Source organism: Barbus barbus (genome assembly GCF_936440315.1).
Source record: "Barbus barbus genome assembly, chromosome: 24".
Lineage (NCBI taxonomy): Eukaryota > Metazoa > Chordata > Actinopteri > Cypriniformes > Cyprinidae > Barbus > Barbus barbus.
The window spans coordinates 1,564,697-1,585,147 of record NC_136752.1 but is presented as its reverse complement, the minus strand read 5'-3'; the positions used below and the strand labels follow the sequence as shown (position 1 = coordinate 1,585,147).

Genomic DNA, 20,451 nt, shown 5'->3' with positions numbered 1-20,451 from the left:
AGAACACAAACTTAGATATTGTTGATGAAATCCGAGAGCTCTCTGACCCTCCACAGACAGCAAGGATCCTCACACGATCAAGGCTCAGAAACATACCAAGAACATCAACAAAATAGTCCATGTGTAATCAGCGGTTCAATCGTAATTTTCTCAAGCTATGAGAATACTTTGTGTGTGCAACGAAAGCAAAAACAACAACTTTCAACAATTCGTCTCCTCCGCATTCTCTAAACGTAAACACAGCGCGGTGCATGCGTGCATGCATACCATACTTTGTTGCTCCTCTCTGCCCGCCTTTCTGAAACACGTCGATTTTTACGAAGCTCTTCGTTCTGAAAAGCATGGTGTGCTCTGATTGGCCAGCTATCCAGTGAGTTGTGATTGGCCGAATGCCTCAAGCGTGTGACGGAAACGTAACGCCCCTTACCATATTTGGAAACACACAGCGTCTCCACAAAAGTTACGCCTTCTTTCTTTGTGTAAACAGTTGGGCGGTGTTATGCAAATCTTCCACACAGTGACGTAGATTTGTGGGGCGTTTGAATGAGGCGTTTTAGGAAGGTGTAGACGAGGCTTAACTTTTATAAAGAATCTCTCTTTGGGTTTGAGACTTTAGTCTTTGCAACTTTATCGATCTTATATATGCACGAACAGCTTGTCACACATCGAAGACAAAGGAAAACTTGAAATCGCATCATAGCCCCTTTAAACTGAATTCATGGCTTTTTAAGGACCCGCAGGGAGCCTGCGTATTGGTCAGAATTTTAATGTCTGTGGCTGTGCATCCTAACTTTAACAACGAAAATAACGCACAATACAGTTTAATGGCTGCTAATAACTGTTTACGACCAGTAATGTCTCTCTGGCGCACCGGCAGGTGTGGTGAACGGTTCAGTGTGCAGGGTGTTTTTGAGGAGGGCTGATGTCTTACTTGGGTATGAGGGAGAGCTGTCCGATGCTGGAGTGATGCCAGACGGCGTGGGCCAGTGCCAGAATGTAGCTGCAGTGCATCTCTGAGTACGAGCGGTGACAGGCCGTGAAGTCCAGCAGCTGGAACGGGTAACCGAGCCACTCCGTCTCCGAACTCAGAACCGGACTGCTGATCACACTCACGATACGGTCATGAAGCACGATCCAGTACGGCTCCTGACAGAGAGACAGAGAGGACAAAATTACTTTACCTAGAACAGAGATGCTGAGTTCAAATCATCTGTTAACTACGGTTCCCAAAACAGTGACTACAAACACCTCAGAGTTCAAATCCCATCAGGGATTGTACATGAAGCAGGGTTGTTATAGTTAAATAAAAGTAAAGCGGTTAAAAAATATATAACTTGAAATAAAATAAATGCTAACTGAAATGTATTTTTAAAAAAAACTAAACATTTTAATTCAGTTAGTTGCCAAGGAAACATTTACAGTAGTTTAACTTGATGTAATAAAAATAATTAAATCTAAAATAAAAATGATAAAAAATACATATAAAAAATGTAACCCTAGCAGTCGAATGAGGATCATCAAGCACTAGTCCTCACTGCTGTACGAGAGAAAGAGTACATAAATGAATGAAGATGGTGTGCGTACAGGCAGGGCTGTGATGACCAATCCGATCGCGTTCATCCACGCTCTGATGTTCTCCCGAGGAACCAGCGGCTGACTGCAAAACACACATTCATCATTCAACACTCAGCGCTCACATGACTGTAATATATGAATGAGTATGTCTGTGCATCTCCTGACACAGCTCTCACAGGCATGAACTCTGACCTCTTGAGCACGACATTGAGCAGAGCGTTTCCCACGTCCTTCCCAGGCATGGCCAGAGCCATCAGCTCCACACAGGTGACGTGCAGCGCGTGAGCGGCCGGGTTTGGAAACTCGTTAAACCGCCAGTCACAGTTGGGGAACGGCCCGGGAGATTTACCTGCCATGGGTAGCACTGGTTAAGGAAGCTTTTCTTGACTCCTCTCTTGCCACATTCAACATGAGACAACATCCACTGAGTGAACTGACACTTTTGCAAGACTCTTTAAACTAGGAGTTCAGCTCCAGCCCTGATCAAACTCACCTGGCTGCCTGTAACTGTCTAGTAATCCTCGATTAGCTGGTTCAGGTCTGTTTGATTGGGTTGGAGCTAAACTTTGGAGGACTGAGGAATTACAATACTAATATTAAGGGTCGTCTTAATTTCTTTGCTTTCAGACATCAAACCACAGAGGGTTTATTTTGGCAGAAAACCAAACGGTGACCATAAATCTTCTATTTTGCTGACAAAAGATTTATAAGCGATTCTCATTACAATTTTGTCAAGATGGTTGGTGTGTGTTTCATTTTCAAATGTATGTTAAATGTAGCTGCATTTAGTGTGAACCCGGCCGCTCTGAGATGCTGAAAACACAGAGATCATGAGCTGCTCATGGGTGAAAGAACACAGTCATGTGTTCACTATGAACACACTCTCCTTCTCTCTTCTCTCTCGCTCTCTCTCTCTCTCTCTCTATATATATATATATATATATATATATATATATATATATATATATATATATATATATATATATATATATATATATATATATATATATATATATATATATATATATATATATAAATTAAATTGCCCCCTTTGTGATTGTGTTCTCATAATCATGCATTGTTAAAATCTATAAACAGAAGTTTTGTTTCATATACTCAGCAATGCATACTGTGCTTTTTGATCGTTTAAAAGGGTCATGTACTGAGAAACCCAAATTCCCTTAATCTTTTGACATAAGAGTTCATTGTACTATAAAAACATCCTGTAAGTTTCAGAACTTTCTCGTTGGTCTAAAAACAGCTTATATTGAAGCCAGTCTGCCAAAACCACAGCTTGCGGAATGTGCCACTCTATATTGTAAAAGTGTGGATGAGCACCGCCTCCAAAGAAGATCAACGCCTGCTTCTATATCGCTGCCTGTTTAGCCCCGCCTACCGTTTCTACATTGCTGCCTATTTAGCCCCACCCACCAGTTCTATATCACTGCCTATTTAGCCCCACCCACCAATTCTACATCCCTGCCTGTTTAGCCCCACCCACCGGTTCTATATCGCTGCCTATTTAGCCCCACCCACCAGTTCTATATCACTGCCTGTTTAGCCCCACCCACCGATTCTATATCACTGCCTATTTAGCCCCACCCACCAATTCTACATCCCTGCCTGTTTAGCCCCACCCACCGGTTCTATATCGCTGCCTGTTTAGCCCCGCCTACCGGTTCTATATCGCTGCCTGTTTAGCCCCACCCACCGATTTGTGCATGTAGTGTTGTAAGAGCGAGGCGAACGCAGGTCTACGCAGAAACCAAATGATAAAGATGCTCTAAAGACAAGACGCTGTTCAGTGCCAAGCTGTGGATAAAGTGTTTGTGTTGCCTTCCTTCTGATCCAAATGTTAGGAAAGTTATTTTTAATGAAGATCCAGACGGCGTCAGTAAGAACTCTGTTCTTTGTTCACTTTATTTTCGTTAACAAACAAGGCACAATTCGACGCAGGATTTTCAGAAAGATTGAAGCTAAAAGACAATGCTGTGTCCCACAGTAAAGTCACAACACGAGTGAGTAACTGTTTTTATTACGTGATCAGTATTGCTTTGTCTGGTAAACAGATCGTTTGATATGTACTGAGTATCTATGTGTTTTTGACCTAAATCACAGCAGCATCCATCTGTGGGGAACGTACAGTCAAACACACAACTGTTAGCCAATCACAGCAGTGGGTGTTTACTTCTGAGTCTACAATCCGCCTCAGACAGAGCCTTCTGATGAGGGGGTTACAAACAAGACAGAAAATAGCCTGTTACTTCTAAATTATGATGGGTTTTGATGTAAAAGTCTTTAACATTATAAGTGGAGCTCAGAGAACAGTACAAAATCAAAACAGAGGCAGTTTAAGGCCATTCCGTGATCCTCACGCAGTCACCATGCCCTAATGTGACAGCGCTGGCTGTGGTTGCTCAGTAAAGGATATTATCCACGAGCCGGCCGATGAGTTTGCAGTAGTACGTGTCGTCAGGGATCCAGACGTTGTCGTCTCGGGGGTTCATGCCACACTTCAGGTACGTCTCACTGAGACACCAGCCGGGCATGCGGTTGTCCTTGAGCGAGCTCATGATGGCGTGGACCAGCTTCCGCTTCAGGCTGGTGCGATCTCGCAGGTGTCTCTCGTAGTAATGCAGCGTGTTGTACAGGTACGTCACCGGACGATCTGCACGTAGACAGTTTTAGGATAACAGTAAATAGTTTGATTATTTTAATATCTACACTATCAGTCAAAAGTTTTTGAACAGTAAGATTTTAAATGTTTTTAAAGAAGTCTCTTCTGCTCACCAAGCCTACATTTATTTGATCCAAAGCACAGCAAAAACAGTAATACTGTGAAATATTTTTACTATTTAAAATAACTGCTATCTGAATATATTTTAAACTAATTTATTCCTGATCAAAGCTGTATTTTCAGCATCATTACTCCAGTCTTCAGTGTCACATGATCCTTCAAAAATCATTCTAATATACTGATTTACTGCAAAAAATGTATTGTTGAAAACAGCTGAGTAGACTTTTTTCAGATTTCTTTGATGAAAGAAAGTTCAGAAGAACAGCATTTATCTGAATAGAAATCTTTTGTAACAAATGTCTGTCTGATCACTTTTGATCAATTTAATGCATCCTTGCTAAATAAAAGTATTAATTTCTATCACCCCCCCCCCCCCCCCCCCCCCCTCTCACCATGGAACTTGTAGAGCCCCCCCAGGTGATCGAGCAGCGTCTCCAGAGACTTGGACACAGGCAGCAGCTCCAGGAAGCGATGGATGACGATGTCAAACACAGGTAGGAAGCGCAGACACACATTCCCGAAGTAGATGGGCAGGTACTGCAAGTGCAGCTGAATGGGAGGATTGACCTGCTCTGCCAGACCTTCAAAGTACAGCTTCTCTGGATATTTCTGCACAGGACAGAGAGAAGGAGCTCAGTGCTAACATGACCACCATCCCAGGATAATATTCAGAGATTGATATAAGTCAAAACACTGTATTTTTGGCAAAACTCATTATCTACACTAACCTGAACATGAACATTTATGTTAACATGTCATAAGTTATAACTTGCATGCCTCTTAAAGGGACAGTTCACTCATTTACTCATACACGTCATTCCTATCCGTACGACTTTGTTATATTCAAATGTCCATCTCCTGTTGTCTCTCGCATTAATATCCAGCCATATATTTGTTTAGAGCTGTTTTGTCTTGTAAACACTGCTTGATCTGCAGATTTCTCTCCTGATTCAGACCTGAACACTTTCACTGGAGGAAGCGTTATTATGGATTATAGACTCGTATTATAGTTAAAAACATCTTAATGATGGATGTGTTTCAGCTTTTGTCTTCTCCAGATGTTAACTGATGGACTGGAGTGGTGTGGATTATTGTGATGTTTTTATCAGCTGTTTGGACTCATTCTGACGGCACCCATTCACTGCAGAGGATCCATTGCTGAGACACTGATGCAGAGACACATTTCTACAAACCTGATGAAGAAACACACTCATCTAGGATGGCCTGAGGGTGAGCACATTTTCAGCTAATTAAAATTTCTGGGTGAGCTATTCCTTTAAATGTGTTCATCACATAAAGCGTTCACGTCACAAGTCCTGGATTAAACCGCTCGATTCTCGTGAATCACTTTCATAAGTTTTTGAAGCATCAAAGTTTTGGTTGAGCAGACTTTGAATGGAACAACAGAAATCTCTCAGGTTTCATTAAAAATACCCTCATATGTGTTTTTAACATGAATGAAACTCATACAGGTTTGGAATGAGTAAATATGGAAAGATCCCTTTAAGACTGAAACAGTTTTGTATATTTCAGTCTTGGCCCAGTAGAGAACAGCTGTTGAGGACTGATAAACATCAAGAACACGGCGCTCTTCTAAACTCATGTGTTGTCTTTGGTCTTAATTTGAACATCATGGTCGGGTCAGATCAGGTCAAACTGTGTGCTGAATTATGTTGTTTGCCATTCAGCACAAATACACAAGAGATGAAATGCCAATGCAATCTGAGGTCAATCTCTCCTTGAAATGCCACAGAGAAGTGAAGATGGGAGGGGGATAATAACTGCGTGCGTATGACATTTCAGACAGCCATCAAGCTTGATATGCAGCCAAATAACCTGAACTGAGATGGTTTTCTGTTTCATACCTAAAGGTCAAGAATAGTATTATGCACAAATCCATAACTAATGTGCATCTGTGAGAGAACGGCTGCTGAATATCTGGGGTGCCAGCATTTGCTCAGGTCATCTCATTATTTACCTTGGCAGGTGACTTAAGAACAAATGTGCATTTACACAGCTTAAGGTCTGAGAGTGAAGGGCATTAAGGACAGTAAATCGAGCACAGTACAGTCAGATAAAAAGACATTAAATGACTGAAAAGAGATGCCTGTTACACAACGAGTGTTTCTGAGGAATGATCACTGGATTAGTGAAAGTGTGTGTGCTATATGCCATCAAATCTTCAGTAGATATTAGTTTTGTTAGATATTCTTGGGAAGTAAACGTGACATCTGCACTGTATATTCCTGTTTGTTACCTGTCCTTGTTTGTTATGTCTGGTAAATAATCAGTAGTGGACGAATGGAAAATCTGCGCACAGACTCTACACAAATTTAGCAATAATTTGCAGCGGGCTGCTGCTGCCGCCATTATCTAATGTGCCATGGTATGCTCGCTGTGTGTTGTTAATGCATGACTTTTTCCACAGACGATTCTAAAGATTTTATTGGACGTGCCAGTCACTTCTAGTGTTGATTCCATACATAACGCTGAAACAAATACTAACCCTACTAACCTTAACCTGAATTGTCAGCATTAATGTTTGTTGCACCGTTTAAATAAAAGGAGGAAAAAACAGCAGCTGTGATTGCAGGAACCTTACTGTAAAAAAGCATTATAGGTTTTACGTATTGGATTTACATTTAGATCAATAACTGATACGTTAATATACCAATATTGGTGCTGTCAAAAGATTAATCGCATCCAAAATAAAAGTTTGTTTACATAATATATGAGCGTGTACTGTGTATATTTATGTATATATAGAGACAAACACATTCAGCATATATTTTCCCATCAAATGTGAGCTGTCACACAGAGGATACTGGAAACATCAGTTTACGTTTTTCACACTGTAGATTATAAAATGAGTTATTTTTCACTTCCAAAAACTGTAAATTTAAATTCCATGAAATGTCCCATAAGATCTTTTACCATGTGGAGTAAAGGAAATTACTGTTAAACAACTTGAACAGGTTTTTACCATTAAAAAGACGAAATGAGTCTGACTGGGTTGACCAGTGAAATCGGCTGTGCACCGATCCGGGGAGCAATCAGGTGTTGTTAGCGTGTAGCAGGCTGTGTGTGTTACCTTGTGGTAGGTCATGTGTTTGGTGTGCCAGTCGCTCTGCATCCAGTGCTCGGGAGCGTTCTCCTTCACGAAATCACTGACGCGGTTGCGGAAGTCGTTGGGTTTGAGGAGGAGGAGCTGGATGATGAAGTAGCAGACCTGAGCCTCGTTCCCCTCGTGACTCCTCATCGCCTGCGTGGAAACACACAGCCCTCAGTGCATTTGTTTGGAAAGGTTTGTTCAGTGCAGCGTGTCGAGACGACAGAGCTCTCAGGAAATGGAAACAGGTGCCAGTTGTTCAAAAGTAATCTGATCGGATTTTGGATCGAATAAGCATGTTATAAATTCCTGAAACATTGGCGTTTCATATTTTAGAGCAGTCACTGCAATTTATCAAAGAAATCAATTAAAATCTGCATGAATCTGTGTGAAAAAATCAGATGTAACCCCCTTTGTAATACTTAACATTTTCATAAGTAACTTTGTTACACATTTTTTCTCAGTAACTGTAACTGATTACAATTACTTTTATTTTGTCATTAAATTACGTAATTCTGTTACATGTAACTAGTTACTTCCCAACACTGCATGTAATAATATATCCCCAAATAGCTGTCAATATCAAACAAAAATATTATATTTAATTTAAAGTTTTTTTTTTTATCACTGATTGTGAACTACATCGTCAGTGATGGACCAGTCAGAAGTAGTTATTTGTGAAAATGCAATGCAAAACATTTTTTTCCCATCATCATGTCCCTTTAGGGGCTCCATACAGCACTAATAATCCAGATTTCTGAAAAAGTGTGTATCTGGATCTGGGTGATCCAATCCAATTTGGCTTTGAAAAACAGTCACAAAAGTAAGATGGGTTTCCTGATCCTGGATAACAAAACATGGGATTTCCAGATCATTCTGATCCAGATGAAGCGTTTTGAACAAGTGGCCCCAGGATCTGATTGCGGCGAGATCTTCAGACGGGGCGGAGAAGCACAGGAGCGCAGCAGGAGGGGTCAGAGTCACTGATGTGACGCTTCGATCGGGATGATAAATGGAGCATGATCAGTACAGCAGGAAGCTGATTGATCAGCGGATGAGAAGCCCAATCCTCAGGCTGTTTACACAGTCGAGAGCTGGCCTTCTGTTAGCTTCTGACACACAGATAATGTTTCACATGCAGCTTTTCTCGCATGCTGCGCTAACAGGCCAATAAATCCATGAGTCAAACATGAAACGAAGCACAGCTGAATCACTGGAAATATAAACACTGCTTTTTGGAAACAATTACATCTAATCAAATCAGAAATTATGAATCTGCTTTGTGGATGCATTTTGGAATAGACATAAATAATGCCTCTGTTTTAAACCTCAGTGGCACAAATGCAGTTTGCTTTCCATTGATTAGGTCTTTCAACACTCTTTTTCAATGAGTTAATGATTGGTTTGAGTAATCACTCACTCAAGTCCCAGTGTCTCAGTCTGTTTTGCTTTATAGACGGCAGCACTGCAGCCACAAGGAGCTAAACCTGATCATCGTGTTCTCCAGCATGACCGGAGATCTTCCAAACAACAACCTGAGCTTCACTGGAAGAAGAAAATCTGACTGTCTGTCCATAGAGTCACATGATCAGTGGCATTCATTTACTCTTATTTGATTAGTCATCAAAAAATAGTGGCCAAAAGGAAATATTTCTTTATTTCACAGAACATAGATAACTCTGCAGATACATGCAAACCAACTCTCATTAGAGCGTTAGTAGACTGTTTAGGATTAGGGTTAGTAGAATAAGTTGACATGTACATGCAAAGTTACTTATAGTCAGCAGAATGTGTGTTGCTGGTCTATTAAAATGAAGTGTTAGTTAGCAGATATGAAGCAGACAGTCTACTGATACTCAGATGACAGCGAGTTGTAGTTGCAGTGAGGTCAGGGCTCACCAGGCACAGGATGAGTCTGTCCAGCGTCACGATGTTGTACTTCCACACCATGTCGTTGAGGATCTCGATGCACTTGTTGAGCTGCTGTCCTCCTGCGGACGTGCTGAACTCGTACACTAGGAAGTCTGCAAAGGTCCGCACGTGGGCCACCAGCGCCCGCGCCCCGATGCGCTCCAGCACCCTGAGGAGAGGACGTCACAGCACAATTAACACCGGCCTTTATCACACTGGAGTAGGGCTGGGTGATAATTCGATAACAATAATTATCGTGATATAATTTTCTTCGATAAAACGATATGAATGTTAAAATGTAATGTATTTCTGTGATCTGCAGCTGTATTTTCAGCATCATTACTGCAGTCTTCAGTGTCACATGATCTTCAGAAATCATAATAATATACTGATTTACTGATCAACAAACATTTCTGATTATTATCAATGTTGAACACAGTTGTGCTGCCCAGTGTTTTTGTGGAAACTGTGATGCATATTATTTTTCAGATTAATAGAAAGATCAAAAGAACAGCATTTACTGGAAATATAAATCTTTTGCGAAATTAAAAATGTCTTTAAAAAAAATTATTTCTGATCCCAAACAGTAATGTACAAGTTCACTGAAATCCCCTCATTTTTGATAATACTGCAGTAAAAATGTATCAGTAAATATTATTACTGTGTCATTTACATATAACACTCTTTAAGTGTTCAGCTTAATTGTAGAGTCAGGAAGAGTGTGAAAAATGACCATGAAAAACTAAACGTTGAAGGAAACCTTGAACAACGTTTCTGGTTCAAGGGACAGAACAAAGTGCCAGAAAAGTAGAAGAGACAGAGAATAAGAATGAGCTGAGAACACAGGATTACATAAGCACTCGGTCAGCGCAAGCATCTGAATGCTGAGTCTGTGTTTACGGTCATCTGACAGTCTGAACATTCAGCTGAACAGTGATTTAAAACCACACGGCATGTGTATCCCTTTGATTGCTCTGAGAAAGAGGCAGAAACACATCTGTGCCCGCAGCACTGGCGGTGTAACGAGGCAGAGCTCGTGACTGGTGAATAAAGTGGATCACACAGGACCGCTCCATTCAGCCCAGCACAAGCAGCCTTTATACGGCCGAGAGCAGCTGCAGCCTCTGATGACATTAGACCAAACAAACACACACAACATACTAAGATCAGCCATTCAAAGAGAGACAGATGAGCGCTGCAGACAGTACAGGGGGGTTGTGAAACATTAAAACACCAGCCAGACGTGCAGGAACACAAACAATCCTCTACAGTCTCAGTGATTTCAGCTGAAGTCACAGTACAATGAAACAGTGTAAGTGGTAAAGCAATTAGTGTGACAAAACAATTGTGACCCTGTAGCACAAAACCAGTCATAAGCAGCACAGGTATATTTGTAGCAATAGACAAGATTCCAGATTTTCTAATAGTTGTATCTCAGCCAAATATTGTCCTATCATAACAAACCATACATCAATGGAAAGATTATTTACTTTGAAAAAATTGACCCCTAGTTATGACTGGTTTTGTGGTCCAGGGTCACAATTAGAGTTATTATATGTATTTATTGCAGATTGCTCGAACCCTATGTGAAATTGTTTTGATCTCACAAAAAAACTCAAGCAGAAGTATGCATGAGACACTCCGTGTTTTCAGCATCTGCATCTCTCTACATGAGACATGACTTTCATCTCCAGAGCTGCTCTGAGAGTCACTTCAGCAGCTTTACACAGTTTCATTTGAGGAAAAACTATCATCAGAAACACACTGATACTGAAGGTCTTCACTACAAACCATCAAAATATAAATTGTGACAGAAATATATTACTGTTGTACAGTAGAATGTGCTTTTCAAAGTAATAATTTCGATAATAGGTTAATAAGTTATCATTTGATTTGACACTTTAAGTAATACTTAAAGTCTTTCTTCCATGCTTTAATTTTAACAGTAAGCCTTTACAGTGCAGCCATTTGTTTGTCAAAAAAATAAAGAAACTACAGAATTTTCATTTGATTATATTTTAAAAGATGAATTAATTCATACATTCATTTGATCAGCACCATTTTTAAATGATACGTTTGTATTAAAATATAAATCCAGAAATATTTAAATATGCAAAGAATATTTGAATAAATATCCTATTATTGTAAATCATTTAATAAATTAAGCTGTTATCATTTTACGATTTCAGCTGATTAGACATGCCTTTTGAATCTTAAAATTTAATAAACCCATTAAAATGGAATCCAGATAAATAAAAATGGAAAACATAGAATTTGGGAAAAATAAAATGTAATTGGAGAAAAAATAAAACATTTTCATAGGGTCCTAAAATATAATTTTTAACTTTTTAATGAATTGTTCTTGAATTGTATAAGCTCCATAATTTAATCATTAAAACTGAGTACAGAAAACCTTATACTGAAGGGAAAAAAACAGAATCCAGAAAAAGCAGAATAAAAAAAAAAATAATAATTTCATAGGGCCCTATATTTCTTTGTTATAATTTGAAAATGAAAGAAAGCCTTGCATTTCTATTTGTTGCATCACTTCATATTCATGTGGATTCATGTCACGATAATGTCAACTAATAGAGAAAATTATGTTTTTAACATGAATCTGAACATTAGCCGCGAGAGATCCTAACTGGACTTGAATAGTTGAGGCAGCCCTGGGAGAGCCTAGGATCTTCAGTTTAGATTCACTTAGCTTCAATAGCTTAGTTGCTTGCCATCAAAGCTTTAATTTCCTCCAAGATTCAAGTATCACTGGTGTAGTAAAGACAGGAAAAAATTCATTTCTGAAAAACTGAGCTTAGGGTAAGCATATAGAGTGCAAACAGCAGAGGTACTAAAACAGAGCCCTGAGGAACCCCGCAGTCTACCTGCAACCCTCTACGGACACCTTGGCAATTGAATCGCCATTGGCTAGTACATTTTTTTGTTTACTCACCAGACTGATAATACTAGGCCTGTATATATATATTCAGTATATATATATATATATATATATATATATATATATATATATATATATATATATATATATATATATATATATATATATAGCCTACTGTATATGTTTGCAAAATGGTACAGCTTTTTAAATATCTGAAAGTACACTCCTAACAATAGTCAATCAAGTATTATAATATGACATTATGATAATCAAGTATTATTTAATGATAGAACTTTAGTAATTAGAATTCAAACTTAGTAACCATGTATGAATGCATAGACATTTTAACTGAATTTAGGACTGGTGGTGGTGCTTTTTTGGTCATTCAGTGTTTCTGTAAATAAATAAAAAAACTAACAATAATACTGATAAGACGATAATAATACGAATTCTGCTAATATGAACAGTATAAAAAGCACTAAGGATTAACGAGCAGCTGGATTCATGAATATAAATCAGGTTGTGTGCGTTCACGAACTAATTTGCTGAAACCAAAACAGGGACGATAATAGGTGAGCACCAGCCAATGAGATTGCCAAAAAAATCCAAAAGGAACTCCGTTATTTTGACAGGAAAATACAACAAAGAATATTGTTTACATGTAGAGCATCAATTCTGCATGCATGTAAGACCCTCTCTTGCTCTCACCAAAGTGACGGTGAGTAGAGCGCCATTACACTAGAGTTCACGGTAGGTCAAATACGGGTGCGCTGCGCATCCATTGAGATGATCTGAAAAACAGCACAGATCGCTTGACAGGGAGCGAAACTCTGAAGCGTAGAGGGTTGACCTGCACAGCGAAATTCCTACCACTTAAGGAATAAGTGAACCATAGTATAGCCATACCCTAAATACCAACATAGTTCTGCAAGCAATCTAAAAATAACTGTATGGTAAATGGTCTCACAAATGCTGCGCTCTGATCCAATAATAACAAAACAGCACAGAAACCGAATGACATTCTCTTAAAGGAAAATGTCATTTGTAACCTTTAAGAGAGTTGATTCTGCACTATACTTTAGTCTAAACCAGACGAAAGCAATCAAGAACGATAAATTAGTTAGATATGAATACAACTGCTGTAATTAACAGGAGTGGCAACTTTGAGAGTCTATAATTGGCCAATATAGCAAGGTCAATATGTGCTTTTTAGGTAAAGGTTTCACAACTGCACATTTAAAGCATGCTTTAATCCATTTAATTTTAAGCTGTTCATAGTTCATGTCTTTCCTGTAGCTCAAATAGTAGAGCATGGCGCTAGCAACGCCAAGGTCATGGGTTCGATTCTCAGGGAAAGCAAGAGCTGATAAAATGTAAAAACTGTAACTTGAATGCAATGGAAGTCGCTTTGGATAAAAGCGTCTGCTAAATGCGTAAATGTAGTTACGTGCGTTTCTTTCATTTCATTTTTTTTTGTAGGTAAAAAGTAGTAGGCTAAATTCTGCCTGGGATCAGATGATGCATTCGGATAAGTAGCTGAAATAGCATGTAAAGCTGATGATGGTTTCAGGCTACATTCTCTGCAATTAGTTTATGAAGAAATTAAATTTCAAATAATTTACAAGATGGTCCCTTTATATTCCATATGAGTTCTAGAGTTTATAATTTCCTATCTTTGTATTCAGGTTTTTTACACTTTCTTCTAAGAGTGTTTAGTGTCATTTATCCTTAAAGTTTTAGAGACAAACAGGAAACCTAATGCTGTTTAAAAAAAGTCACGTAAGCATTTTGTAAACAATTTATTTGATATCATCCCTGCAATCAATAATGCCAACTTAACGGTTAGTGGCTAAGAGAAAAATTACAGATGGAGAGCAGTATTTCAAGTATCTCACAGTTGCTGCAGTGAGTTTCTGTACCCTGAGCAGGGTGACGAGATGAATACTAATGTATCAGAACGAGGGACTCGTCATCCCAATTCCAGATTGTTGATTGAGCACAAAACAACAACTACAACATGATCCACAATGGACAGTGAGAACGTCGAGTGATTCCCAAGGCCATGCACTGACTGAAGACTTCAGCTGAGAGTCGATATGAAGACTTTAGACAGTAAAGATCCAAAGTAGATTAGTAAAAGCCCACGGTGGAAAGAAACCAAGGAGGATCTTTTTTTCTCTCACTACTAGTAGTTATCTATGTTTTGTTAGTAGCTTGTTTAGTGTGGTGAATGACTTAAAAGAGCAGCTTCATTGTAGATTTACAACTTCAAATGATGAGGAAAAAGGAGCTTCACAAACACTAAACCAGGAAAGTCCGCTAGTTCACTTGCTTTGGTGCAGACCAAATACAACGTTGATTTTTTTGTTTGGTGTGGTTTGCTTTCACACCCTTTTTGCAAGTAAACCAGAAATTGTAAACAAAACCACACGTGTGCTAAGGTCGTCCATTCATTGGACAGAAAATTGCAGGATAAAGCAGCAAGTGCAAAACCAGGCTAATCATGGAGATCTTACATAGTGCCATTTTTATTCTTTTACTGATTTGGTGTTATCTACTAACACAATATTAAGAAACTTATGAGCATCATGAGAGACAATGTCATACAATGTTGTAATTACGACTTGCCGAAAATAAAATCTATAGATTTAAAATACTTCAAGCATATCACAATGTTAGTTTAAACATTTAACCTAGATAAATGTTTGCTATTAGGTGCATATCCAATCATTTGTGCGGAGTAGAAGCTGGAGCGCGCTTCAAGACATCAGTGGAAACAAGTTAAAATACGCCGTAATTTGTGTTCATAAAAGGTAAGAATAATACATAGTTCGGAACTGTAAAGGGTCTTATACTCACAATATCAAAAAAATGTTTTTGTAAAATAAAGAAAGCAAATAGGATGCACTTTCTGCCTTTGAATTACTACAAAATGAAATGATTCAAATCCAAAACAAAAACTCTTTCATTATGTAATCCGTAAAGATGCATTTCTCTCTAAAGGCGCGTCTAATGAGGAGATGGTGAGTCAGGATCGTCAACTTCATCTTTGTGACACTGACTCAATGATTCAAATATCTCCTTACCATTTACCTCCGACACATTCATGGTAACTTTTGCAACAAGCTTATTAGCCTATTTAGCTCGCTCATGTCACATTGCTGCGCGCCATGGTCACGAAAACTCATCATTTGCACGCATTTTTGAAGTGATTTAAGCCACTGAAATGCAAAAAACAGCACTGTATGCACAAGCTGTCTGTTTCGGAGCATGATTTCTGCAGTTGGGTTGGATCGAGGTCGTACCAGAGTTCAGCTGGGTCTCGGTACGGTTGTCTGCACCCGAGTGAGCCACAATAAGAGGGGAAACCAACTTGAGTTCGATTCAATCTAACTAAACCAGACAGGTGTGAATACACCCTAAGTTCACATCCCAGTTCAGACACACCAGAGAAAGCACTGACAGAAAGTTACCAGCTTAAAGAGAGAAGGAGACTTTCTTACATGAATAAAAATGAAACAATTAGCTAGACGTTTAGAACATCCTGAAAAGAACAGGATCTGGATGGATGAACCATTCTTTAAAAATCACAAATCTTGTGAGGTGTACTGAAACAGGTGGTGAGAACGCGAGTGGCGCACCTGAAGCCGATCTGGTTGATGTGGTCCGTCTCCAGCAGCATCTTCCACAGCAGACACAGGAAGAGGGGCGGCGAGCCCTGCATGGAGAAGTGTGTGATGATGTCGTTCTCAACAGTCATAGACTTCCACTTCCTGTACTCCTCCTCCACGTTCTTCTTCAGGTTAAAACGGCTCTCCTGTGGAACGTTATTCTGCTTGAAGAACGCCTGGGAAATGAACACAAGAGAGAAGTGAAGTTATTATGAAGTGAAGTTATTCTGATTAAAGCTCCACCAAGAACTAAACAGACATCTATGACAATAAATACAGTCATGGCCAAAAAAAAAAATCGGTGTAGCAAAGACAGGAAAAAATCACAAAAATCTAACCTTTCAACCTTTCTAATACACATTGGCCACAATTATGAATGGGAATATACTACTATTTTACTCATAAGAATTTCTAGGGGTGCCAATAATTGTGTCCAACATGTATTAGAGAAAAACATTTATTTCATAATGATATTTCCCCCCATTTTAAATTCTTATTATCCATAAATATATGGACTGTATATAAGCATCCACAGCTCCAGCTCTTTAAAGTCAGCTGACATTTTTTTTTTTTTTATTGTTCATCAGTTTTTATTGATCATCAGCTGGAAAAATCTTGCCGAAAGGGATTCCAACAATACTGTTCTTCTGTGCCGTTATCGTTATAGCTTTGCTGTTGACTGTTCCTTGGTGTTAAGCATCATTGAGAAAAATATTGGATATTCCAATATTCTTGGTATCTCTGACTTTTGAGTTCCAACCATAAAAGTGTTCAAGAACCAGTGCTCAGATGACAGCTCATAGGGAAACAAAGTGAAAAAGCATCTACTAGCTTTGCAAGTCTTTAATAGCAAACAGACATCTCATTGCAAACAAACTGCAGAGGATAAATGAGGCTATTCAAAGCCAACAAACATCTGTTTGACACAGAAAATCCTTTACTGTTTATGCATTTGTGTCTGGTTGCTGCAATGTTCACGTGACATCATAGATCATCTCAGAAGCCAGAGTATATGATGCATCTACATAGGTTTCCAAGTCAGAAGTCTGACATTTTGACATTTTAGTGTACTTATCCAAGTTGGAAGTTGAATATTTTTACTTTAATATTTAGAAATTTAATGGAATGTAGCAGAAGTACCATATGAGTGCTGTAAAGCAGTAACAACATAATCCCAACATAAACCAAGTCCTCATGTTCCCTATTCAGATAGCTTTCAAAAAAAAAAAAAAAGTATACTTTGGGCTTAAGAATGATGTGCCAAGTATTTACAGAACCAAACCCATGAACTGTAATACATTGTAGTAACCACTGGAGTGGTGTGGATTATTGTGATGTTTTTATCAGCTGTTTGGACTCTCATTCTGACGGCACCCATTCACTGCAGAGCATCCATTGATGAGACACTGATGTCTTTTCATTTTTGGGGTGAACTCTTCCTTTAAGCAGACTCCAAACAGCACGTTTGATTTCAATCAGATATGACCGGTTCAGTTAAGTAACTTCAGGCAGGTGATTTGTAAATGCAAGACTGATTCATTAAAAAAAGATGGCTCAAAAGAGCTTGCATTGACTGATTTATGCCTATTGTTGTGTGCAAGCAGTGAAGCTAAGGCAACACCAAGTGAGCTAATTATCCTGTAGCAGCTCATCCTTCATGACATTACATTCAGACTGCAAGATCTCAAGCCAGATGAAATCTCATGTTTTTACCTGTAGGCGTGAGAAACACTGCCCTGTTCTGAGTCAGAGTGTGCACACGTGTTTGAGTACCTGCAGTGGAGCAGGGAAACAGCTGAGCGTGTGAGAGGCCCAGTTATGAGGTGTGAAGCTCATGATGGTCTGCAGGATGTCCTTACACCAGGTGCCCTGAATGGAGTCCGAGCCAGTGAAGAAATCTGCACCACACACAGATGAGGGGATTTGGCACATTAGTAAGGGAGAAACTGATTTTGAAAAATAATATCATCAGAGGTTATTTTAAGCATTTTAAGCAATTAAAGCCAGCTCTTTATGTAAATATTTATAGTGAAATTAAGTTACTCGACCAAATGCTGTGACAGAAGACTAATCTCCAAGTCAGTTCTGTAATGTGTGTTTTTCACAGTCCAGGCATCATGGTGTGTTAATGGTGTGCAGTACCTGTGACGTGTGTGGCTCGAGCCAGTGTGAGGATCAGCGCTCGGTTCAGCTCCTCTGACTCGGCAGACAGCACAGTTTTAGGGTCATTGAGGAAACGTGTGAACTGCGGCTGAACCTCTGAACTCCCCAGAGCCGTGATCAACCTCAGAGCGGTACTCTCAACACTGCTCACACAAACACACAGATTGAGTACAGACAGCAGGCCAGCACACAGGCTGTGCACTGCTACACTACAGCATAATTAAATTATGCATTTATGAAAGCACGTGTTAAATGAATTAAGCAGCACATGCATCTGACGGAAGGGCAGTCTGCTTTTAACTGTAGGCTTATCAGTTTGTTTGGAGCACTTAAATCACATCTCATGATTAGGACAGGTTGGATCGTGCACAGCAGCTCACAATAAAATATATCTAGTATTAATTCTATTCAAAAATGTTTATTTAATTTGAATGAATTAATTTAAAAAATGTTTGAATGAATGGTTCAATGACTCGCTCATAAATACTTCACTTGTTCCACTCCTGAATGAATCTCGTGAATTAATGATTCAATGACAAGTACATTTTCAACAGTCCCTTGGAATAAACCAAGAAATGTTATTTGTAGCGCCAATTTGAAGCAAAAATTACTTTTAAAGATGATTTGCTCCTTTTTGATTGCTACCATAGACATCAGTGTTTATATCCAAACTATAAGCTTTTATCCTAGTGCAGCTGTGATAATATGAATTACTTTAAGACAGGAAAAATACTGTATGGTTGAAAAGACTGTTTGTGAAGGTGTTTTATATCTAAAGATGATCACTTCTCTCTCTGTGTCAGCAGCAGCTCTAACAGATTTGAATGCTCTGATATGACTTTGTCAAAGGTTTAATAGACACAGGCGAATTGTTGTCATTTAGAAATAAGATCGCGTGGGTGTTTGAATTGAGATCAGGATCTTTTAACAATTGTGCTGCTCTATACTGCGTACCACTGTATTGTGACATTTTTACAACACTTCCAGAAAAGCTTCAAAATCTTAGTTGTCATGAGCAGTCTATTACCATTTGCTCATTAACTTTAAGCATGAGGTAGGGGAAATACTAGCTGCATCTCATTTTGAAGGCTGTGTCATCTGGAAAATGCAATTCGCATACACCATCAAAGCTGCTTTATTTCAGAAAAGTAACCATTACATTCCAATATGGGACCCTGGACCACAAAACCAGTCATAAGGGTCAATTCTGAGATTTATACATCACCTAAAAGCTGAATAAATAATCTTTCCATTGATGTATGGTTTGTTAGGATCGGACAATATTTTAAAATCTGGAATCTGAGGGTGCAAAAAAATCTAAATATTGAGAAAATCTCCTTTAAAGTTGTTCACATGAAGTTCTTAGCAATGCATATTACTAATCAAAAATTAAGTTTTGATATATTTATGGTAGGAAATTTACTAAATATCTTCATGGAACATGATCTTTACTTAATATCCTAATGATTATTATCTAAGCTGCAAATTAATATTTGCAGCTTAGAGGGAAGAGTGCATACAATGTATTGTTGGCTATTGCTACAAATATACCTGTGTTACTCATGACTGCTTTTGTGCTGCAGGGTCACATATTGTAGAAGAAAGAAATTACAGTAATTAATGCCTCAGGAGGAATAACGGTCAATTTTATCATTGTTAATTTTCTGAAATTATGCATCTTCAATGATGTTCATGACTGACAAATGCATCCTCCGGAGGACACATCCTTCGAAATGAGACGCATGGGCTGTGTGCAGGGTAAGTGTGTGTGCGGAGACTGACCAGAGGTGCAGCTGGTTCTGATTGGTCTGTGGAACGGCGGCGAGCGAGTGAAGGTGTGACAGGAGCTGCACGCGGTAATGAGGCTGAATGTGGTGCATGCGGTAACTGAACATCTCCAGCAGCGTGTGCAGAATCCCCCACGCGTGCGACTTGAAGACGTTCGGCAGAAGCTGACCTAGCGGAGGGTCAAAGAAACACACACAGTCACACACACAAGGACAGTTTCAAAGGTCACAAACATCTGTGAAGTGTGCGTCAGACTTACTGATAAAGCCCTTAATGCCGAGGGACTCGATCTCCATGTAGACCAGCAGTCGGCTGTACGTCTCCACCAAGGCTGGGGCTAGGGCAAGACTTGACTTGGCGTGGGCTAGTTTAATGACACGGGTTGCAATGCTGTGGATCAAGCTAATGGGAAAAACAAAAGGCCATCTGAGAATGTGGTACTCATGAATGAGCACAACTACAACACATTCCACATACACCTGCAAACGGCTCCGTGTATTAAATGCCGCTCCATCTGAAAGCAGGTGATGGAGATTTAGCG

General features: G+C 39.2%; 1 protein-coding gene across 2 annotated transcripts in view; it reads right to left on the bottom strand.

The window, feature by feature from the left end:
- LOC306843686 (mediator of RNA polymerase II transcription subunit 23-like) overlaps nt 1–20,451 on the bottom strand; it is a 59,038-nt gene that overhangs the window by 10,621 nt on the left and 27,966 nt on the right. For both annotated transcript variants that reach the window (XM_079375303.1, XM_079375304.1), the window contains 12 exons: nt 20,170–20,312; nt 19,905–20,079; nt 18,102–18,265; nt 17,733–17,857; nt 15,930–16,135; nt 9,381–9,561; nt 7,464–7,634; nt 4,765–4,981; nt 4,007–4,243; nt 1,768–1,933; nt 1,585–1,657; nt 932–1,146 (listed from right to left, as the gene is read on the bottom strand). In XM_079375303.1, coding sequence (XP_079231429.1) covers nt 932–1,146; nt 1,585–1,657; nt 1,768–1,933; nt 4,007–4,243; nt 4,765–4,981; nt 7,464–7,634; nt 9,381–9,561; nt 15,930–16,135; nt 17,733–17,857; nt 18,102–18,265; nt 19,905–20,079; nt 20,170–20,312 — 2,073 coding nt within the window. The remainder of the gene's footprint in view (nt 1–931; nt 1,147–1,584; nt 1,658–1,767; nt 1,934–4,006; nt 4,244–4,764; nt 4,982–7,463; nt 7,635–9,380; nt 9,562–15,929; nt 16,136–17,732; nt 17,858–18,101; nt 18,266–19,904; nt 20,080–20,169; nt 20,313–20,451) is intronic.